Source organism: Canis lupus, chromosome 1 (genome assembly GCF_003254725.2).
Source record: "Canis lupus dingo isolate Sandy chromosome 1, ASM325472v2, whole genome shotgun sequence".
NCBI lineage: Eukaryota > Metazoa > Chordata > Mammalia > Carnivora > Canidae > Canis > Canis lupus.
The window spans coordinates 99307378-99332337 of record NC_064243.1 but is presented as its reverse complement, the minus strand read 5'-3'; the positions used below and the strand labels follow the sequence as shown (position 1 = coordinate 99332337).

The 24960-nt window shown below is 37.2% G+C and overlaps 1 protein-coding gene across 12 annotated transcripts in view; it reads right to left on the bottom strand.

Moving 5' to 3' along the window:
* Positions 1-24960, bottom strand: part of ZNF484 (zinc finger protein 484) — a 44552-nt gene that overhangs the window by 14037 nt on the left and 5555 nt on the right. For 4 of the 12 annotated variants that reach the window (XM_049093299.1, XM_025423691.3, XM_025423689.3 and 1 more), the window contains 3 exons: positions 21319-21363; positions 9257-9398; positions 8860-8952 (listed from right to left, as the gene is read on the bottom strand). In XM_049093299.1, the coding sequence (XP_048949256.1) occupies positions 8860-8952; positions 9257-9398; positions 21319-21333 (250 nt within the window). In that variant the 5' untranslated portion in view covers positions 21334-21363. Of the gene's footprint in view, positions 1-8859; positions 8953-9256; positions 9399-21318; positions 21364-24960 lie in introns of those variants that run through there. The other 8 variants (XM_049093304.1, XM_035699051.2, XM_025423693.3 and 5 more) reach the window with 4 other exon arrangements.

The window sequence follows — 24960 nt, the reverse complement described above, 5'->3', positions numbered from 1 at the left end:
CTTTTATTTTATTACTCATTCATTGATGTAGTACCTATAGCTGTTTTGGGGCAACAACAGCAAAACCAAGTAGTAATGACAGCAATCATATGGCTCACAAAGCCTGAAATAATGACGTCCGAGCCTTTACAGAAAATGTTTGCCAACCTCTGCTCTAGGGGATGGCCGTGTAATGACTTGGAAGCTGTCATGTGATGCTGGGCCAATGTTTATGTTCACTATGTTTATGTTCACTATTTCTTGGGGTCTCTTGGTGATAGGAGCTTGGCTTTCTCCAATACACTATTCTTGCCCAGAATAAGATCATTAATATTCCAAATTCTGGAAGAGCATATAAGACATAGTAACTTCTCAGTAAATATTTATATAAAAAATAGATACTATTATCTTATTCTACTAGAGTTCTTGAATATAGACACAGTCTAACCTCATATGCATTTTCTTCTGCCTCCAGGGCCCTGTCATGTCCCAGGACATATTCTTTAGATGCTATTTTATATTTTTACTCACACACATTAATGGCTTTTATTAATCCTAAGAACATCTAATAATGGAATCCTGAACATGGATTTTGATCTTTGGCAATCTTTCATATTCTTTAGCTTACAAACCTATTATTATTTTTTTTTACAAACCTATTATTACATCTGACAACATTTACATTACTATCAACAATGTTCAGTGTAAAAATTTATTTACGTACTAAAAAGTTTAATTATTCCTGTTACCACTGATTCAACTGCTATTTCAGTAAAATAAAGCATCATAATTTCAGGTCAATAAAATGTGAATATGCAAACTATCTTCCCACTTGTCACTAAAGTCTCTTTTATTGCTAAATCTAAACATATACAGTTGACCCTTAAACAACACAGGTTTGTACTGCATGGGTCCACTTATGCATGGATTTTTTTCAAAAAACACAGTAAAGTACTATAAATTTATTTTCCTTATGATTTTCTAATTACATTTTCTTTTCTCTAGCTTAATTTGTTGTAAGAATACTGCATGTAATACATCTAACATGCAAAATATGTGTTAAATGACTGTTTATGTTACCAATAAGGCTGCTGGTTAACAGAAGACTATTAGTAGCTAGGTTTTGGGGCAAAGTTACATGTGGATTCATAACTATATGAAGGGTCATATAGCCTCACGCTGTCCATGGATCAACTATATTTTTTTCCCCATTCAGCTATTTTTTCTGATCCTCTGTTCCTATTCAAAATTCATTACTCTTTCACAGATCATCTGGGGTCCTTCTTTTCTTTAACTCAAAAACAAAGACCAGATATTCTGAGCCACTCATATTCATACTTAACTGGCACATATGTGCACTGTAACCAACGCTTAATGCACAATGGCTGACATTTTAAACATTTCATGCAGTTATTTTTCCTTTCCTAATATAATTATTGGCCCTTAGAATTGTTCCTAGCAGAAAAAATTTTTACATTGCTCACAAAGAGAAAAATAACCTTCTCAGCTCATCACATAAATTCAAGAATTTAATTTTGTTAAATAATTCTCTACAGAAACATTTAAATGAAAAACGGGGAGAAGACTCAGTTATCACATAATTTAATGTAGTTTTGTCTGTTTCTGTGGACTGCTGAATTAGAAAAGGAAAAAGCCATGTATGCTGTACTGGTCATGTACACACTCAAGGGGAAGTGAAGACTAAACAAAAGAGTAAGTATCTGAATAGGCAGACAGATTGCAAAACAAATAGATGCAGGGGGATCATTAAAAAACATTAGAACAGGGCAGCCTGGATGGCTCGGTGGTTTAGCACTGCCTTCAGCCCAAGGCATGATCGTGGAGACCCTGGGTAGAGTCCCACGTCAGGCTCCCTGCATGGAGCCTGCTTCTCCCTCTGCCTGTGTCTCTGCCTCCCAATCTCTTTCCCTCTCTCTTATGAATAAAATCTTAAAAAAAAAAAAATTAGAACAAAGTAAACATAATCATGGGCACTAAACACAGACAATATGAATTGCAAATATGAGGCAATATGAATTGCAAACTACTTTCTTTAGTTTACAAACCCACTGAGAGAAATATTTTTCAGGTGTTATATAATAGGCAGTACATTTAGTGTGGCTCCATATAGCTATGACAGGATAAACACGGTGTTTTTGTTTTATTTATTTATTTATTTATTTATTTATTTATTTATTTATTTATTTATTTAGAAAGCGTGAGTACAAGCGGGGAGGGGGCAGAGGGGAAGGGACAGGTACGAGGAGACTTGGTGCTGAGCATGGAGACTGATGTGGGGCTCAATCATGACCTGTGCCAAAATCAACAGTCAGAAGCTCAGCCAACTGAGCCACCTAGGCACTCCAAACATGGTGTTTTAAGCAGTGAAATCTATTAGTAGCACCTAAGATAAACTAGTGAAAAAAGCAGGGTGGGGAGGATTAGCCCATCCAAATAGGGTTAGAATAACCTAAAAGCATGAGAAAATATAGACATGGTTTTGAGTAATATCACAGGAAAGTAAGAGGAAGAGGGCATCCAAATTATATTTTTTAGAAGATAAACGTTACTATAAAGGGCAGAAAGAATTATTTGAGAAGATGAGCCATAGGGAAAATAAAAAACTGCCAAGAGAACCTGACAAAATTTTGAAAAGAGAGTGCTCTGCTTTTAGCATGCTGTACTATACCTGCTCTTCCTTCACATAACTGGCCACCTGAGGGGCCCTTATATGCAAAAGCTATCACTCATTACCCTGAGTATTCTATACAAGGGCCAATGGCTGATTGAGACACACACCAATGGTGACACCGTATTTGTTTCCCTGAGCCAAGCCTAATGCTGGTCACAAGTTATGTGGGAACTGAGACACTTAATTCAATCTGAGACACACATCTGTCCCTAAATGCTAATAACTTTCAAGTGGGATGGTTATATATATGATAGAGGCTTATAGGACTTATGAAATGCAGCATAAAGCAGTTCAGCTCAAAGTATGTAGTCATCAGCAGGCAGGGGAGCCTGATATTAAGAGAAGAAAAAGACTCCTGTGGTGGTAGGGACCGTCTAGACATCCTACTCACTGAACCATCTGTTAAGTCATCTGTAGAGGAAGAATGGACCCCCACTCCAATTTGGTTCAGATGTCAAGAGTGATTATGCAACACACACACCAATAAGGTATGAAACCATTTGTTACTTAGTAACGAAATTTTTTTTTTTTTTTTTTTTTTTTAGTAATGAAACTTTCAAGGGAGAGCTCCCAAGCAGGCTCAAAGTAGATTGAGAGAGAGGAAAAGGACTGGGTTTTTTAATGGTGTTTGCAGAGTGAGGCCAGGCTGACTGCTCCTATGCAGCTTCCCATCAGCACCAAGGGAGGGAGCACTTGGGCTTTCTTATTGGTTTGCCTAGATGTGAGACTGAAGGATGAGACTTAGAGGATGTCAGCAGTCAAACATGGAAAATGAACTCAGATGTGACACCTAAAGCAAAGCTACAAAACCCAAATCGGGGCATCCCAGGTGTCTCAGCAGTTTAGCACCGCCTTCAGCCCAGGGCGTGATCCTGGAGACCCAGGATCAAGTCCCACGTCAGGCTCCCTGCATGAAGCCTGCTTCTCCCTCTGCCTCTCTTTCTCTCTCTCTCTCTAATAATAAATAAAATCTTAAAAAAAAATCAACAAGTAGAACCAAAGCTAAAAAGCTTCTGCAACAGTAAAAGAAATAGACAACAAAATGAAAATACATGGAATGGGAGAAGATATTTACAAACCATATACCTGATAAGAGGTTAATATCCAAAATATATCTTAAAAACTCACACCTCAAGAGCAAAAAATCAAATAACCCAATTAAAAAATGGGCAAAGGACAAGAATTCTCTATCCAGCAAGGCTATTGTTGAAAATAGAAAGAGGACTAAAGAGGTTCCTAGACAAACAAAAACTGAAGGAGTTCATAACCACTAAACCAGTTGTGCAAGAAATATTAAAGGAGACTCTCAGAACACCTGGGTGGCTCATTAAGCGTCTGCCTTTAGCTCAGGGTGTAATCCTGGAGTCCTGGGATTGAGTCCCGCATTGGGCTCCCTGAATGGAGCCTGACTTCTCCCTCTGCCTCTGTCTCTGCCTCTGCATCTCTCCTGAATAGATAAATAAAATCTTTAAAAAAAAAAAAAAAAAAACACTCTCAGTGGAAAGAAGAGGCCAAAAGTGACAAAGACTAGGAAGGAACATAGAAAATCTCCAGAAATAACAACAAAACAAATAATAAAATGCCACTAAATACATATATATCAATAATCACTCTGAATGTAAATGGAATAAACTCTCCAATCAAAAGATACAGGGTGTCATAATGGATAAAAAGCAAGACCCATCTATATGTTGCCTATGAGAGACTCATTTTAGACCTAAAGACACCTGCAGATTGAGAGTGAGGGGATGGAGAACCATTAACCATGTGAATAAATGTCTAAAGAAAGCCAGAGTAGCAGTACTTAAAGCAGACAAACTAGATTTTAAACCAAAGACTAGGGGCACCCAGGTGGCTCAATCAGTTAAGTGTCCAACTCCTGATTTCAGCTCAAGTCATGATCTCAGGGTTGTAAGACTGAGTCCTTCATTTGGCTCATGTGCTGGGCATGGAGCCTGCTTGGGATTCCTCTCACCTTCTGTCCACTAAAAACGTAAAATAAAATACAAACCAAAGACAATAACAAGAGATGAAGAAGAAGAATACCATATCATAATTAAGGGGTCTATCCATCACAAGATCATGTAATACTTATGCCCCCAACCTGGGAGAATACCCTTGGCACCTGAGTGGCTCCAGTCGTTAAGCATCTGCCTTGGGGTCGGGTAGTGATCTCAGGTCCTGGGATGGAGTCCCACATCAGGCTCCCTGTTCAGCAGGGAGTCTGCTTCTCCCTCTCCCTCTGCCCTTTCACTTCCCTCCACTAGTGCTCGCTCTCTCTTGCACTCTCTCTCTCTCTCAAATAAAGAAAAAAATAAAATCTAAAAAGAAAGAAAGAAAGAAGAAAGAGAGAGAGAGAGAGAGAGAGAGAGAGAAAGAAAGAAAGAAAGAAAGAAAGAAAGAAAGAAAGAAAGAAAGAAAGAAAGAAAGAAAAAAGAAAGAAAGAAAGAAAGAAGAAATAGGTGATGGGGATTAAGGAGTGCTCTTGTGGTGAGCACTGGGTGCTAAATAAATGTTGACTATATTGTACTGCTGAAGTAATATGACACTGTAGGTTAACTACTGGAATTTAAATAAACACTGAAAAAATATAAATAAATATCATCTAAATCAGAAAATAAATGGGTGAAGGACCTGAGTGGATATTTCTCCAAAGAAGATATGTAAAAAGGCTGACTGGTACATGAAAAGATGCTCAATCACCATTAGGGGAATGTGAATTAAAACTACAAGAGGGGATCCCTGGGTGGCTCAGCGGTTTGGCGCCTGTCTTTGGCCCAGGACGCGATCCTGGAGTCCCGGGATCGAGTCCCACGTCGGGCTCCCAGCATGGAGCCTGCTTCTCCCTCCTCCTGTGTCTCTGCCTCTCTCTCTCTCATAAAAAATAAATAAATAAATATTAAAAAAAAATACTACTATGAGAGGGCAGCCCCAGTGGCGCAATGGTTTAGTGCCGCCTGCGCCGCCTGCAGCGTGATCCTGGAGACCCTGGATCGAATCCCACATCAGGCTCTCTGTATGATGCCTGCTTCTCCCTCTGCCTGTGTCTCTGCCTCTCTGTCTAAATAAATAAATAAATAAGTAAATAAGTAAATAAATATCTTAAAAAAAAAACTACTATGAGAGGTGGGGTGCCTGAGTGGCTCAGTGGTTGAGCGTCTGCCTTGGGCTCAGGGTGTGATCCAGGGATCTGGGATGGAGTCCCACAGCAGGCTCCTTGCAGGAACCCTGCTTCTCCCTCTGCCTATGTCTCTGCCTCTCTCTGTGTCTCTCATGAATAAATAAATTTTAAAAATCTTAAAAAAAAATACAATGAGAGGGGCGCCTAGGTGGCTCAGTGGTTGAGGGTCTGCCTTTGGCTCAGGGCTTGATCCCAGACTCCCAGGATCAAGTCCCACATTAGGCTCCCTGCACAGAGCCTGCTTCTCCCTCTGCCTGTGTCTCTGCCTCTCTGTGTCTCTCATGAATAAATAAAATCTTAAAAAAAAAAAAACTACAATGAGATACCACCTCATGCCTGTTAGAAATTTCCATCTTCAAAAAGACAAAAAGATAAATAAATTTAAAAAAAAAGACAAAAGATAACAAATGCTGGCATGGATATGTAGAAAAGGGAATTCTTATGTACCATTGGTGGGATTGTAAACTGGAGTAGCCACTATATATAGAGGATCATCAATAATTAAAAATAGAACTACTATATGATCTAGCAATTCCACTTCTGGGAATATATCCAAAGGAAAAAAAATGCTAATTTGAAAAGATATTTGCAACCCCACATTCACTATAGATATATTTGTAATAGTCAAGACATGGTAACTTAAGTGTCCATCAATGAACGAATGAATAGATAAAGTTGTAATGTATATATACAATGGAATATTATTCAGCCATAAAAAAATAAGGAAATCCTACCATTTGCAACAACGTGGGTGGATCCTGAAAACATTATGCTAAGTGAGATTAAGTCAGCGAAAGACAAATACTACATAGTCTCACTTACATGTGTAATCTAAAAAAAAAAACAAAAAACAAATTGGGCAGCCCGGGTGGCTCAGCAGTTTGGTACCACCTTCAGTCCAGGGCATAATCCTGGAGACCTGGGACTGAGTCCCATATCAGGCTCCCTGCGTGGAGCCTGCTTCTCCCTCTGCCTGTGTCTCTGCGTCTTTCTGTGTCTCTCATGAATAAATAAATAAAATCTTAAAAAAATAAATAAATAAAAATTAATAATAAAAAACTCAAATTCATAAAAAAGGAGATCAGACTTGTGGTTACCAGAGGCAGAGGGCCTCGGAGAGAAAGTGGAGGGAGGTGGTCAAAGGTACAAGCCCCCAGCTATAAGTGCTAGGGATATTATGCACAGCACAGTGACTAGAGCTAACATTGCTGTACAGCATATAGAAAAGCTGTTAAGAGTAGATCCTAAATTCTCATCAAAAAGAAAAAACAATTTCCCCCTTTTTTCTTTTTTTTTAATTGTATCTGTATGAGAAGATGGATTTATCTGAGCCTATGGTGGTAATCATTTCATAATATATGCAAATCAAATCATGTAGTATGCCTTAAATTTATACAGTGATATTTATCAGTTATTTCTCAATAAAACTGGAAAGAGTAATAAAGTCAGAATCTATTACTAGATACATGATGAGATTTTCAAAATATTTTACTAGAGAAACACAAAGTAGTAATTTAGAAATTATAATCTATTGGATTGGCCAAATTATTAGAAATTATTAGAAACAGAGGCAGGGATACAGAAAAACTGATATTCTTGTATTGTATTATAGAAGGACATATCTAATCTAGAAAATAATGTGGTCATACTCCATCAAATAAAATATTATAACCCAATTATAGGCAATCCTATTACTCTTTCCAAAGAAATTCTCATCCCCAAAGAATAGTTCATGAAGAAATTTATTACAATACTAATTGTAATAGTGGGAAGCTGGGCAAGTAAAATGTGATATATATCCAAAGTATGGAAGGATATGCATCAGTTAGGAGCAATGAATTTTTCTAAAAAACACTTTGCAACATGAATCAATTTGGTGCTAAGAGGAAAAAAATAAACTGAGTAGGACATACAGCATAGTACCATTTCTACAAATTAAAAAGTATCAACAATTTAAATTTTACAAATACCCTACAAATTCAAGGATAGATAGCAAGCATATCAACTACATGAGAGCAGTTACCTCTAAGGATAACAACAAACATGAGGAGTGAGAGTTAAAAGGGAAAAACAAAAAAACAAAATGGGGGGTTAAATACATTATGATAAAATTAAATAAAAACTAAGGAATACAATCAACTCAATTTCCTGTTAACAAAGTACAACTTTTTGTAAAATGTCAAAGTAAATTAGTTAGAAAGATCAACTCAGTGTTGTATTACACTAGCCAAAAAAAAAGAAAATGTCAGAACACATAACTACTAGTGTCCTATTTAGCAAAAAGCTGCCTCCTACATGTAGTAATGGTACCCTCAAAGTTGACAGAGGAGAGGCATGGGAGATAATAAAGGAAGGCTATCTCTAAATGGCAATTCTGAAACACTCAGGGAAAGAGAGAAAATGAAAAACAACTTACAAGAATATGTCCCACAGTAATTTTTTAAAATGGTGAAACATGGGGATCCCTGGGTGGCGCAGCGGTTTGGCGCCTGCCTTTGGCCCAGGGCACGATCCGGGAGACCCTGGATCGAATCCCACGTCGGGCTCCCGGTGCATGGAGCCTGCTTCTCCCTCTGCCTGTGTCTCTGCCTCTCTCTCTCTCTCTGTGTGACTATCATAAATAAATAAATAAAAATTAAAAAGAAAAAATAAAATAAAAAATAAAATAAAATGGTGAAACAATTAGTTTCTGAATGTGTAAGAAAAGGATTGAAGACCTTGATATGATGAAAGTAAAAAGAATAAAAATGCTAGAGAAAGGGAGAAGAAGCATAAAGCAGGATCCTAGATCCAAAGTACCAGTAATTACAGCACATTCCCTCCTACAAAGATAAAGACACTAATCCAGGAAGAGGCCTTGTGTGGGGAGGGGCTTCAGATGTCCAGGGGAGTAGACCAACTAGTTACCAAAGCAGCACATCAACAGTGCTTCACAGCTGAAGCCTCTGCCAGTCCAGGGGAGGTTCACTCACACTGCTTCCCCCTCTCCTGGTTTTTTCCTACTCACCATGATGACTGTGACTGCAGATGTCACCAGCCAGCATACGTAGCACCTCTTGCTCCAAGTTGAAAATGACTTCTGGTTTGGGAACTTGACACCCTATTAACAGGAAATGGTAGAAGACTTGGTTTCAGAGGCCATTCAGTGAGACATTCATTTACTTTTCAGAAAAGTTCATGCAGAACAAAGGTATATTTCATAATACCCCAAAGGGATAATTTTTTTCCCAAAGGGATAATTAATAACATAGGACAAAATGACAAAACTATTACACATTTCAGATGTCCTGCAGTCTTTAGAACTCCCACATACCTCAGAAATCCCAAATAATTAAAAAAAATTCCACTGAGAATGAAAATATACTCAAACAGCCCAGCCTTATTCCCAGTGGAGCTGTGCTTACCCACTGAGATCAAGTTGAAATAGTTTTCCAGCATTACATCCCTGTATAGGCTTTTCTGAGCAAGGTCCAATTGTTGCCATTCCTCCCTGCTGAAGTCTACTGTTACATCCTTGAATGACACTGATCCCTGAAAAACACATTCCTATTCAATGTGAAGGATGAGGATTGAAGAATGGAAATAAGATATTTAGGAACTTACTTTTAATGATTTTTAACATATTACAACAAATAAGGTCCTCACTAAACACATATTATTATTTTGAAGGAAAAAATAAATCATTAAAAATATGCCATTCTTTCTGTGGTACTGATGATATTCTGGGTAGTTTTGGTCTTGTTTTCACTGGTGTGCTGGTTTCAAAGAAATAAGCTGTGAAAATTCATAACTGTAAATCTATGATTTGTGCATTTTCTAGGCCATGTCATTAACACTTTGTGTGAACAATAAAATATATTCTGCCATTCATTTTGAATAAGTCCATTCTTTCTTTAAAAAAGATTTTAGGGCAGCCCTGGTGGCACAGCGGTACGCCGCCTGCAGCCCAGGGTGTGATCCTGGAGACCCGGGATCGAGTCCCACATCAGGCTCTCTGTATGGTGCCTGCTTCTCCCTCTGCCTGTGTCTCTGCCTCTCTCTCTCTCTCTGTCTCTACGAATAAATAAATAATCTTTTAAAAAATAAATAAATAAAATAAAATAAAAAAGATTTTAAAAAAGGTTTTTTCTCCCAAAACAGTGTGGTACTAGCATAAAGAGAAACATATACATCAATGGAATGTAACTGAGAATCCACATGTAAACCCTCATATTCATAGTCAATTGATGTTTAACAAGGGTGTCAGAACAATTTAAAATTAAAAAAAAAAAAGTTTTTAACAAACAGTGCTGGGACAAGTGGATATCCACAGGTAAAAGGATGAAGTTGGACCACTACTTCATATCATAAAAAAATTAGCTTAGGGCTCAGCCATCTGGGTGGCTCAGTCAGTTAAGTATCTGCCTTCGGCTCAGGTCATGTCCTGCTTTCTGCTCAGTGGGGAACCTGTTGCTCCCTCTCCTCCCGGCTTGTGCTCTGTCACTATCTTTGACTTTGGCTCTCATATAAATAAGTAAAATCTTAAAAAAAAATTAGCTCAAAGTGGATCAAAGGCCTAAATGTTCTCATCTTTAGCCAAATTTTTTTTTCTTTAGTCAAATTTACAATTAAATAAAAGAGTAAATCTTTTTGACACTGGATTTGACAATAACTCCTTAGACATAAAAATCAAAAGCACAAGCAAAGAAAAAAAAAATAAACTGGACTTCATTAAAATTAAAACCTTTAAAAAAAATTAAAACCTTTGTGCTTAAAAAGACTATCATGAAAAGAGTGAAAGGACAACCCAAAAACTGGGATATGAGTTTTATAAATTATATGTCCAAAAGGGACTTGTATCTAGACTATATAAAGAACTCTTATAACTCAATAAAAAATAAATAATCCAATTAAAATGGGTAAAGGATCTGAATATACATTTCTTCAAAGATATGCAAATGGCCAAAATGCACATGGAAATATCCTCAATATCTTTAGTCATAAGGGATACAGAAATCCAAATTCATTGAAGTGACTATAATAAAAAAGATGCTCAAATTCATTGAGGTGACTATAATAAAAAAGATGCTCAATATTGTTTGTCATCAGGGAAAAATACCCCCTAGGATGGCTTCAATAAAAATTACATAATAATAAACATCAGTGAGGAAGTAGAAAAACTGGAATCTTCATGTGCCGATGGTAAAAATGTAAAATGGAACGCCACTTTGCACAACAGTGGCAATTCCTCAAAAAGTTAAACAGAGTTATAATATGACCCAAGAGATCCACTTCTAGGCATATACCCTATAGAAATGAAAACATCTGTCCACATAAAGCTTGCACATGAATGTTCATAATAGCATTATTCATAATATTAAAAAATAGAACAACCTAATGTCTGTGAACTAATTATGGCTAAAAAGAAATGTGCTATATCCATACAACAGAATGTCATTCAGCCATAAAAAGGAATGAAGTACTGATATATGCTACAGTGTGGACGAATCTTGAAGTAAAAGTCACAAAAAGCCAGATATTCTATGATTCCATTAATATAAAATGTTTAGAACAGGAGTACTTATTATTATAGAAATATTAGTAACTGTCTAGGGATAGGAGGAAGGGGAGGTTAGCGGAAATATTCTAAAACTGATGTTGGTTACACAACTCTGTGAATATACTAAAAACCAATGAACATATACTTTAAATGGACGAACTGTATGGTATATAAAAAGGGCTCTTTGAGGCACTGCCATCTCCAGATGGGACACAAGAGCTTTTGGGAGTCCGGTGTTTCTTCCAAGCATAACTATAAATGCCAGATGAATACTGAAATCATCTGTTTTAAAGTACAAGAAAGCTATTAGGGGCTAAGACTCTGGAGAGAACATTAAAAATTTAAGCTGATGTATGTAGCCACTTTTATACAGGAAGTATTTATCAATTCTAGGTGTTAGCAAAGATAAGAATCCACCTTTGAACCAGTAGAAGGCTGTAGCTGGATGATAGAGAAACCAGGACTCAAACACACACCAGTTTTCCCCTTGAGACATCTGCCAAATTCTAGGGCTACATGGGCAAAAGACTAAAAACCAGATAGCATCTGAAAAAGCAAAGCAAAATTTCAGTAGTCTGGAAAGAAAACATAGTTGGGCATCTGCCAGGAGGGTGTACAAAGGACAAACCGGGCTCTCAGCAGAAAATCCTGGATGGTCAAGATGAACCAGAGGTTAAGGCTTCAACTCAGCCTTGATCCAACACTGTGCCTGACTGGATAAAGGTGCCAAGAAAAAGATGAATCCTCTGTTGAGAAAAATTACCATCATCCAGATCCTTTACAATGCTTCATACCCTGTTTCTCTCTCTCTCTCTCTCTCTCTCTCTCACACACACACACACACACACACACACTCTCTCTCTCTCTCTCACTCTCCTAGGTATACCAAAGATAGGTTTAAATGGCCAAAATCAGGTAAAAAAAATATTCAATAAAAATGGTCCAACAGGCAACTGGAGATAGATAAAAAGATGGAGAATTTCATCAAAGAATTAGGATTTATAATATAGAATCAAGGGACGCCTGGGTGGCTTAGCAGTTGAGCATATTGTTTTCAGCTCGGAGCGTGATCCCAGGGTCCCAGGATCAAGTCCTACATTAGGCTCCCTGCATGAAGCCTGCTTCTCCCTCTGCCTATGTATCTGCCCACCCCCATCTCTCTCTCTCTCATGAATAAATAAAATCTTAAAAAAAAAAAAAACAGAATCAAATGAAAATTCAAGTTAAAACATTTAATACATTAAATCAAGAACTGAGATAGGTATAACAGCAGAATACAGAATTAATAAAATAGAAGACAAGAAAATGGAAGCTATCCAAACTGAATCACAGAGATTTTTTTAATGAAAATAAACACAAAATCATGTGACATGTGTCAAATATATGACACAGTGAAAAGGAATAATATATTGTAGTCTGAAAAGACTAGGGGGGAGAGTGTGAGGCAAAAGCAGTATTTGAGAGTATCAGTGAACAACATCAACCCAAAGATTCAAGAAGCTCCTCAAATCCAACTTTATAAAACTGTAAATACTGACTGCAAAAAAACAGTAATAGTAATATCTAGCAATTTTTAAAACATAGAATTTAAATGCATGAAAATACTAATGCAAAAGTGAGATAGTAAATGAAATTAAGGTGATTTAGAATCCTAGAATTATTGAGAAAGGAGTATACATAATAATGTGTTAAAGAGGGATGCCTGGGTGGCTCAATGGTTGAGCATCTGCCTTTGGCTCAGGTTGTGATCCTGAGACACAGGGATCGAGTCGCATATAGGGCAGCGAGTCTGCCTCTCCCTCTGCCTATGTCTCTGCCTCTCTTTCTGTGTCTTTCATGAATAAATATATCTTAAAAAAAATAATGATTTAAAGATGAATGTTATATCTATGCTAACAAATAAAAGAATGTATATAATGAGCAAGTTAACTAAGGAAAAGTAGAATTTTGAATAACTTAAAAGAAGATCAAGAAAGGAATGGGGAAATAATATTAAATTAATGGTTCAAATGCAAAACTAATAATAAGTATATATAAATGCAAGTATATCAGCCATTACATTAAACATAAATGTACTAAACATTCAAGATAAAGCAAAGATTGAATAAATCCCACTTAATCATGGTGAATGAGCCCTTGAGTGTATTGTTGAATGCAATTTGGTAATATTTTGCTGAGGATTTCTGCATCTATGTTCATCAAAGTTATTGGCCTAAAGTTTTCCTTTTTGTAGTGTCTTTGGTTTTAGTAGCAAGGTAATGCTGTCCTTTTAGGATGTGTTTGGAAGCTTTCCTTCCTCTTCTGTTTTTTGGTATAGTTGGAGAAGAGTAGGTATTAACTCTTTTAAATGTTTGCTAGAATTCACATGTGGTCCCAGATTTTTGTCTCTTGGGAGTTTTTTTCATTATCAGTTCAATTTCATTACTAGTAATTGAAATTTTACTGTTTTAGATTTCAGGGGCAAGACAAGGCTATTCACTTTCACCACTTCTATTCAACATAGTATGGAAGTCCAGGACATAGCAATTAGAAAGAAAAAAGAAAAGGCATCCAAACGATAAGGAAGAAATAAAACTGTCACTATTTGCAGATGACATGGTACTATACATAGAAAACCCTAAAGACTCCACCAAAAAAAATATTAGAAATAAATTCAGTAAAGCAGGTACAAAATTAATATACAAAAAGTACAGATATTGGTTATGTTTCTCTACACTAACAACTATCAGAAAGAAAAATTAATGGGCAGCCCCGGTGGCTCAGCGGTTTAGCGCCACTTTCAGCCCAAGGCCTGATCCTGGAGACCTGGGATCGAAACCTGCGTCAAGCTCCCTACATGGAGCCTGCTTCTCCCTCTGCCTGTGTCTCTGCCTCTCTCTCTCTCCGTGTCTCTCATGAATAAATAAAATCTAGAAAGAAAGAAAGAAAGAAAGAAAGAAAGAAAGAAAGAAAGAAAGAAAGAAAGAGAAAGATAAAGAAATTACTTACAATTGCATCAAAAAGAATAAAATGTCTAAAAAAATGAATAAAATGTCTAGGAATAGGAATAAACTTAACAGAAGAAGTGAAAGACCTGTACCCTGAAAACTATAGAACATTGATGAAAGAAAGACACTGAAGACAACACAAATAGAAAAACATACCATGCTCATGGATTGGAAGAATATTGTTCAAATTCCATATTACCCAAAGCAATCAGTAGATTCAATGTAATTTCTATTAAAATGTCAAAAGTATTTTTCACAGATCTACAATAAGACCAAAATTTTTATGGAACCACAAAATATCCTGAATAGTAAAAGCAATCAAAGAACGAAGGTGGGAGGTATTACAATCCAATATTTTAAGAGATACTACAAATCTGTAGTAATCAAAACAGTTCAATAGTAGCACAAAAATAGACACATAGGTCAATGAAACAGAAAGAGAACCCAGAAATAAACCCATGATTATATGGTTAATTAATCTATAACAAAAGGGACAAGAATATACAATAGGGAAAAGCCAGTCTCTTCAATAAACAGTGTTGGAAAAACAGGACAGCTACATGCAAAAGAATGAAACTGGACCATACTCTTACACCATACACAAAAACAAATTCAAAATGTATTAAAGACCTGAATGTGAGACCTTAAACCATAAAACTCCTAGAAGAGAACATAGGCAATAATCTTTTTGACAATGGCTTTACCAACACTTTAGATATGTCTCCTTAGGCAAAGGAAACAAAAGCAAAAATAAACTATTAGGACTACAACAAAATAAAAAAGTTCTACACAGGGAAGGAAAGATCAACAAAATGAAAAGGTAACCTAGTGAATGAGAGAAGATATTTGCAAACGGTATATCCAATAAGGGGTTAATATCCAAAATATATAAAGAACTTAGACAACTCAACACCAAAAAAACCCAAATAATGATTAAAAATAGAGGACCGGAATACACATTTTTCCAAAAAAGATATACATAGTCAACAGCATAAAAAAAAGGTCAACATAACTAATCATGAGGGAAATAAAAACCAAAACTATAATGACTTATCATCTCATACCTGTCAGAATGGCTAGTATCAAAAAGAAGAAATAACAAGTGTTGATGAGGATGTGCACTGTTGGTGAGAATGCAAACTGATGGAGCCACTCCAGGAAACAGTATGGGGGCAGCCCAGGTGGCTCGGGGGTTTAGCACTCCCCTCAGCCCAGGGCATGATCGTGGAGACCCGGGATCAAGTCCCACGTCAGGCTCCCTGCATGGAGCCTGCTTCTCCCTCTGCCTGTGTCTCTGCCTCTCTATCTCTCTGTGTCTCTCATGAATAAACAAACAGAATCTTTAAAGAAAAGAAAAAGAAAACAGTATGGAGGTTCCTCAAAAGAATAAAAACAGGAATACCATATAATCCAGTCACCCACTGAGTATTTACCCAAAGAAAACAAAAACACTAATTCAGAAAGATACATGTACCCCTATGTTTACTGCAGCATTATTTACAACAGTCAAGTTAGAGATGCAATCCCAGTGTCCATATCGATAAATGAATGAGTAAAGATGTAGTGGGGCACCTGGGTGGCTTAGTAAGTTGAGCTTTCGACTTTTGGTTTCAGCTTGGGTCATGACCTCAGTGTCATGAGATTGAGCCCTGTGTTGGGCTCCCTGGTCAGCAGGGAGTCTGCTTGGGAATTTCCTTCTCCCTCTCTTTCTGCCCCTCCCCAGGCTCACACATATTCTCTCTATATATAAAAAATAAATGAACATGGGAATCCATGGGTGGCTCAGCAGTTTAGCACCTGCCTTGGACTCAGAGTGTGATCCTAGAGTCCTGGGATCGAGTCCCACATCGGGCTCCCTGCATGGAGCCTGCTTCTCCCTCTGCCTGTGTCTCTGCCTCTCTCTCTGTCTCTCATGAATAAATAAATAAAATCTTTAAAAAATAAATAAATGAAAAAAGTCTTTTAAAAACTTGTTAAAAAATATATATATATATAATATAACATATAATGGAATATCACTCAGAAACCAAAAAGAATAAGATCTTGCCATTTGTGACAACATGGATGGACCTAGAGGGTATTCTACTAAGTGAAACAAGTCAGAGAAAAACAAATACCATTTGCAATCTAAAAAACAAAACAAAGCAGAAATAAACCCATAAATACGGAGAACTAATGGTTGACAGAGGGTAGGGGTAGAATGGGTGAAGGGGGGTGGGAGGTACAGACTTCCAGTTATGGAATGAGTAAGTCATGAGGATAAAAAGTACAGCATAGGGAATAGAGCCAATAGTATCATGACAGCGTTATATGGTGACAGATGGTAGCTACATTTGTGGTAAGCATACCACAATGTATAGCCTTGTCAAATCACTGTGTTGTACAGCTGAAGCCAATGTAATATTGTGTGTCAATAAAAAAATAAAATAACGCATGCTTGGGTGGCTCCACGGTTGAGCACCTGCCTTTGGCCCAGGGCATCATCCTGGAGTCCAGGATCGAGTCCTGCATTGGGCTACCTGCATGGAGTCTGCTTCTCCCTCTGTCTGGTCTCTCTCTCTCTCTCTCTCTCTGTCTCTCATGAGTAAATAAATAAAATGTTTAAAAAATAAAATAAAATAAAATAAAATAAAATAAAATAAAATAAAATAAAATCAAAGATTGAGACTTCTCGTTCTTAGAAATAAATAAAAGGAGTACGTGCTATTTTTCCTGCTATTTACCCAAAACCTAGAAAAAAACATAAAACATTTATCCACATCCTTGGTTTCCTCTCGACAGCTTTCTTGACAGTGAAACTAATTTTGGCATCTTTTGGAATCTTGATAGCCTGAAAATTGCCCAAGTCATCAAGTCTGGTTCCTTTTTTGTTTAACAGCTGTCTTCTCAATCCATCTTAACAGTCACCTATCACTATAATCAGGAAGAAGAAACTTGGCTACATCTTTAATCTTTTGCTTGGAAATCTCTTCAGAGAAAAATCCACGTTCACTACTATAAATGTTTTCCACATAACTCCAGGACAAACACATCTAGGCTTTCTGCCACTGCACAACAGAGTTGTGACATGTTTCCAGTGACATGCTCCTCAGTTCCTTGCAGCCATCACCAGCAGCACCTGGAATACTCACTTCTACCAAGAATTTGTTTATAACACTTTAGGTATTCTCTAAAACAACACAGGTTTCTCCTACTGTGCTCCTCACCTCTTTCTGAGTCCTCCAGCAGAGTGGTTAACATATTTCTACTACCAGTCCATTTAGGGAAGCCTAGGCTCTTGCTATCCTGTTCTTCAAAATTCTTACAGTTTCTGCCCACTACTGAATTCCAAATCTACTTCCTAATCTACTTCCACATTTTTAGGTGTTTATTACAGTAGCAACCCACTACCAGGGACCAAAATCTGCAATGGTTTCCTACTGCTGCAGCAATATACCACAAATTTAAAACAACACAAATTTATTATCTCATGGTTTTGAAGGCCAGAAGTTCAATATGGATCTTACTGGGCTAAAATCAAGATGTTGGGATCCCTGGGTGGCGCAGCGGTTTGGCGCCTGCCTTTGGCCCAGGGCGCGATCCTGGAGACCCGGGATCGAATCCCACGTCGGGCTCCTGGTGCATGGAGCCTGCTTCTCCCTCTGCCTATGTCTCTGCCTCTCTCTCTCTCTCTCTCTCTCTCTGTGTGACTATCATAATAAATTAAAAATAAATAAATAAATAAATAAAATAAAATAAATAAAATAAAATAAATAAAATAAAATAATAAAATAAAATAAATATAAAATAAAATAAATATAAAATAAATAAAATAAATAAAATAAAATAAAATAAAACAAAACAAAACAAAATAAAATAAAATAAAATCAAGATGTTTGCAGTGCTCATTCCTCCTGGACACTCAAAGGGAGAATTCGTTTCCTTGACCTACACAACTTCTAGGGGCTCATGGCCTCGTCCTCTATCTTCAAAGCCAGCCAAGTGTCATCTTCCAATCTCTCCCTGCCTCCTGCCTCCCTCTCTCACTTATAAGGACCCATGTGACTACACAGGGCCCACCCAGAAAACCCAGTATAATCTCCCTAATTAAAAATCCTTAATTTAGGGATGCCTGGGTGGCTCAGCGGTTGAGCATCTGCCTTCAGCTCAGGGCGTGATCCCGGGTCCTGGGATTGAGTCCCACATTGGGCTTCCAGCGAGGAGCCCACTTCTCCCTCTGCCTATGTCTCTACTTCTCTCTTATGAAAAAAAAAAAAATTTCCTTAATTTAGCCACATCTGTAGAGTCCTTCTGCCATGTGAGGCAACATATTCACACTTTCCAGTGGACATCTTTGGGGGCAATTATTCTTATTACCACATCTAGTAAGAGAAAATGAGATGGTAAAAGTAAAAACAATGGCTTCAAAATCGTGAGTAAAAGTGATTTACAATCTAGAATTTACACCCAACCCAACTATAAAGTTACTGAGTGTAAAATAAAGACATTTCCAGATAGGCAAGGTCTCAAAAAATTGACTTCCTCCACACACTTTATAGAGAGCTACTGTACGACAGGCTCTAAAAATGAAAGAATAAATCAAGAAGGAGCCTAAAACAAGAGATCCAACACTTAAGCGACATGAGAGGAATTCCTAGGACTATGCCAAAGGGAAGCCCCAAGTCAGTAGCTGAGTATCAAACTTTGAGCAGGTCAAAGACTATGAGTGAAGTTTCTTTAGAGATGAAATGAAGAGCCTATATTCTAAAGCCAAATTCCTTGGCTTCCACCTGACTTCAACACTTACTAGTGGTGCAATCTTGGGCAAGTTACTTACCCTTTCTGTGGATGTTTCCTCCTCTGTAAAGTGAGGATAATGATTATAGATACCTCATAGGAGTTGTAATTAAATTAGTTAATAGAGAGAGTGCTTATAGTGCCTGGTAAACAGCAAGCAGTATAATAAGGCTTGTGATTACCATTACTGTTATTATCTAATATATTTTAACATATTGAAAAGATTTTTCTATACCTGGGAAGATTTATGGAATTAATCATTTTATAATCACAAGGTACACATATGTAGAAAATGAAACAAACAATTAAACCAAACAATTACTGATTACAGGCAAAACAAAAAGTAGTGCACAAAAGGTAAAGTAAATGGCTCACCTGTGAATATAATTAAAATACTCTTCATAATAAATACAGCCTATTGACTTACCTAAAACTATGGCATTCCTATCATAAGGGGACATAAGAAATGTGCATGTGAATGTTGAGGGACTAAGTGTCTCAAAGGTAGTTAAATTCTTATTTTCCAGTCAGTAGATACTGCCTAAACCTGAAAGCCAAGAAGTACCAATATAAATATATGAAAGTCAGTACTAAAATACACAGTTCAATTGAGTTCACAGAGCTAGAATTTGAGAGCTAAGCAAATACAAGCCTAATTTCATGATATTCAAAATGAAATACCTACTTTTAAAAGTTAAAATCCAAGGAACAAAGAGGTAAATATAATTGAAAAAAATGTGTAAGAGTATGCTTAATATAAAATAAGTACTTCTTTAAAAAAAAGAATCAGTGGAAAAAAAAAAAAAAAAAAAAGAATCAGTGAACTGACTTCCATTCCTGGAAAGATGGGAATAGATGTACTTGTCCCTTCTCAACCCACTAAGTACATCTAAAAACCACAGACATCATCCATAAACCAAATATGAGAAGACTCTGTAAGCTGAAGAAAACATGGTGAACTGGCTAAGGACCTCAGGAACCAAGTAACTACACAGCATGAGTTCCTGAAACTGCTTCATACAGCCTTACAGATGCTAGGAAAGCCTACAACCAGCCACCAACAAGAGAACACAGAGAGCTCAAAGAAAAATATACTCTCTCTGGCTAAAAGACCAGCAAAGGGGCAACCTAGAAATGCAGAAAACTTTTATGCAGAACATACTCCAGCCAGACACAACAAATTAAAAAAAGAAACTTTGGGCCTAATCCCACACCCATTAGCAAAGAACCAGTGAGTAGCCTAGATTCCCACTCTTGCCTAGCTAAAGACAGAGATGCTCCTTTCACACTCCAGAGGTTGGTGTGGGAAAAAGCCAGGTGGGGAGTTGGAACTTTCATCCATACACAGTAGTAATAAAATTAGATCAGTATCCCTCATAAATATGAAATAAAAATACTTAACAAAGTATTAGCACATACAAATACACAGAAAGAAGTATATGCCATGAGCAAATAGGATTTATTCAAAGGTTGCAAGGCTGGCTCAAGATGTGAAAATGTAATCAATCAATATAATCCATCACAGCAGTAGGCTAAAGAACCAAAGAAACAAAATACCATATCAATTGATGCAGAAAAACCACCTAACAAAATTCAACACTCATTCATCATAAAGCCTCAAAACTCTGCTTTATAAGGTAGTCCCTGGACAAGGACCAATGACATCCTGTGAGAATGCCAATCCTATTAAATAAGAATCTGAAGTCATATGAAGTGTGAGAAGCACTGCTTTCTAAGAACAGAAAACCTGTCAGTGCACTTCTACTAACAGAGCTGTTGCTGAAGACACAGTTCTGTCTCCATCCACCTGAAGAGCTGTCAAAATTTTTCTCAAATATCAAGAACCAGGATATCTTTACTACAGATGAAATAAATTACTTATCAACAATATGAACCAGCATCTCATTTCCATTATTGCTAGGTCTTTCAGGAAGATCAGAGATAATCTTTCAGTTCAAAGTTCACAGCTGCATAAAACCACACAAGTCACATGTTTCTACACTCCAAGCTTGACCTGGACTTAATAGTCACTTCATTTTTGTTCCCTGATCTTAGTTTTTATTTATTTATGCTTCTGTGTCTTACTATGTAGATTATTAAATGGTTCCTAAAATCCACTAGAAAATAAAGCAACAAATAAATATATGAAGAAATAAGAACTCACCAGGGACTTAGTCATTTCTGGCTCTTCTGGGAAAGAGGCAGAGATCTGAGAAAAGAGATAGAGGGACAGATGAGAAAAGGAAGTGTGCCACACATGGACACATACATCACTTAGCATCCATGTATCTGACCCAAAAACTTACTTCTAGAACTGTATCATAAAAAAAATCATCCTGTATTGCACAAAAATTTAATTGCAGATGTCTTACCACAGCATGGCTAATAACAAAATATAAAAGCCAGAACATCTTAATATCCAATAATTGTAGACTGCTTAATTTATAGGCTATCCTGAGAACATAAAGTTATATAAAATTAAATTACAGTAGAAAAACATGTTAAACTGACAAGTAAAATGATGTACGAAACAGTATGTTTCCATTTTCACTGAATATTGTGTGTACATACACATGCACACATACATGCGTATACAGGTATATGAAAATATTCACGCACAAAAAAGAAAATTAACTGGAAGGAAATATACTACCATATTTACGGATATATTATTTGGGTGATGGTAAAATTACAGGTAATTTTTATATTCTTCTTATTTGCTAGTAAAAAACAAAGTAACTTTTTAAAGACTATAATGAGTTTGCTCTGAGCTTCTGTGAATAGCCCATCCCAACTAGTGAGAACATTCACAGGAAAGACCAAAGAGAGAGCCTACAGCTTTTTCACTTTTCTCCTTTGCTTACAGTTTTTTTTTTTTTTAAGATTTTATGTATTTATTCATGAGAGATAGAGAAAGAGGCACAGGCAAAGGAAGAAGCAGACTCCCTGTGGAGAGCCCGATGAGGGACTGGATCCCAGGACCCCAGGATCACGCCCTGAGTCAAAGGCAGACACTCAACTACTGAGCCACCCAGAAGTCCCTTGCTTACAGTTCTTAAAAGGGTACCTTCAACTGAAACTTTTCTTGGCTACAATGTGGTAAGTGGATTTGGTTCTAGTTAATAACAAACCTTAAAAGCTGATCTGAGTCACTTATTTTCCAATATTTTTACTTTTTTTTTTTTTTTTTTTGAAATATTTTATTTATTTATTTAGGATAGTCACAGAATGAGAGAGAGAGAGGCAGAGACACAGGCAGAGGGAGAAGCAGGCTCCATGCACCGGGAGCCCGACGTGGGATTCGATCCCGGGTCTCCAGGATCGCGCCCTGGGCCAAAGGCAGGCGCCAAACCGCTGCGCCACCCAGGGATCCCTATTTTTACTTTTTTATTTAAAAATCTTTGTTTTGGGACACCTGGGTGGCTCAGCAGCTGAGTGTCTGCCTTTAGCCCAGGGCATGGGCTGAGACACTCTGCGCCTCTCTCTGTGTCTCTCATGAATAAATAAATGAAATCTTAAAAATAAACAAACAAACAGAATAGAATAGAATAAAAATCTTTCCTTCTCTCTCTCTCCCTTCTTTTTTTTTAGTAGGCTCCACAACCCACATGGAGTCCAATGGTAGGGCGTGATATCAAGGTCTGAGCTGAGATCAAGAGCCAGATGCTTAACTGACTGAGCCAGCCAGGCACTGGCTAAATTTTTTTAAAGTCTATGCCCAAGGGACGTCAGGGTGGCTCAGCGGTTGAGCATCTGCCTTCGGCTCAGGATGTGATCCTGGAGTTCCAGGATCAGGTCCTGAATCAGACTCCCTGGGAGGAGCCTGCTTCTCCCTCTGCCTGCGTCTCTGCCTCTGTGTGTCTCTTATGAGTAAGTAAATAAAATCTTTAAAAAAATGTCTATGCCCAATGTGGGGCTCAAACTCAGGACCCCTAGATACTGACTGAGCCAACCAGGTGCCTCTTTCCAAAATTTTAATGAGTTTTCTAACACAAAGAAGAGTTAAATGATTAGTTCAAAAAACACATACATACCTCCCACCTAATTTCAACAGTTAGTATTTTGCCATATTTGCTTAATTTTTCTATATACACATAAAGTCACAAGTAGATGTATGTATGTGTACACATTTTTTACTGAATCATTTGAAAGTTGCAGATGTCATGACACTTCATGACTAAATACTTTACATAAATCTCTGAAAAGATCATTATACCTGAGAAAATAACTAGTAATTCTATATCATTTTAATTTTCTGCTCATATTCAAAATACCCCAATTATCTCAGAAAGACCTTTTCTTGCTGTTGTGTTTGGAAGCAGGCTTTAATCAAAACTCACACACTAGTCATTTTACTATTAGTCATTGGCTATTTTATCTTAGACCTGCCCTACAATATTTTTTTATGACAGATCATTAAGATTTACTTTTGCTTTTATCTTTTATATTAGAGGTATTCCTATTAAACACTTTTTTCTTTTTTAATATTTTATTTATTTATTCATTCATGAGAAAGAGAGAGGCAGAGACATAGGCAAAGGGAGAAGCAGGCTCCCTGTAGGGAGCCCAATGCAGTACTTGATCCCAGGACCCCAGGATCACTCCCTGAGCCGAAGGCAGACACTCAAACACTGAGCCACCCAGGTGCCCCTAGTCACTAACATAAACATTTTAGTTACTTCTTTGTTAATTTTCAAACTATGCATAATGTAGATAAAATACATAAATATTAGGTATCTAGAACTTCTCCCTTCTTCACACACATGTGCATCTGTCATTCAGATCAAGATAGGGAACATTTCCAAAACCTTTGGAAAGTGTTAGAGATTCAAATTATTATTTTTGAAACCTATAAAGCATTTCTGCTGTCTTTCCTATATAGCTATTCCAAACACTTCATAAAGGAGTTTCTCTTTTCCTCTTTTTATAATATTCCAGCTAATAAACGAAGGAATGGTAGAAATGAAAATGTCCATCTCGCATCCCTAATGAAGTAGTGGGCCTAGGAAACAATCAACAACTGCTCACATCACACACAGAAAAGACAACCAGACATTGTGTGCTTCTTGATGGAAGTACACACCACCACTTAAGAAGTAGTCTTATCTCAAAAAAGGAACCGGAGTCTGACCAAGCCTCTAAATCTACTTACCAATCCAATCTACATGAAATGGTATTTTTAAATTATAATCTTTTAAGGTATGATAATAGCACAGCAGCTATTTTTAATTAAAGTACTTATTTTTAGGTTTATATATTGAAATATTTATAAGTGAAATGACATGTTTGAGATTTGCTTTAAAATAATCCAGAAGAGAGCAGCCCGGGTGGCCCAATGGTTTAGCACTGCCTTCAGCCCAGGGTGTGACCCTGGAGACCTGGGATCAAGTCCCACGTCAGGCTCCCTGCATGGAGCCTGCTTCTCCCTCTGTGTCTGCCTGTCTCTCTCTGTGCCTCTCATGAATAAATAAATAAAATCTTTAAAAGATAATAATAGGGGATCCCTGGGTGGCTCAGAGGTTTAGCACCTGCCTTCAGCCCAGGACATGATCCTGGAGACCCCAGATCGAGTCCCACATCGGGCTCCCTGCATGGAGCCTGCTTCTCCCTCTGCCTGTGTCTCTGCCTCTCTCTCTCTCTCTCTCTCTCTCTCTCATTCTATGTCTCTCATGAATAATAATAAATAAATAAAATTTTTAAAAAAATAAAATAAAATAAAATAATAATAATAATCCAGAAGAGAAATGATATGGGGAAAGGAAGGTGTAGATGACAAATGACTAGGTATGACTTGGTAAGTGTGGAA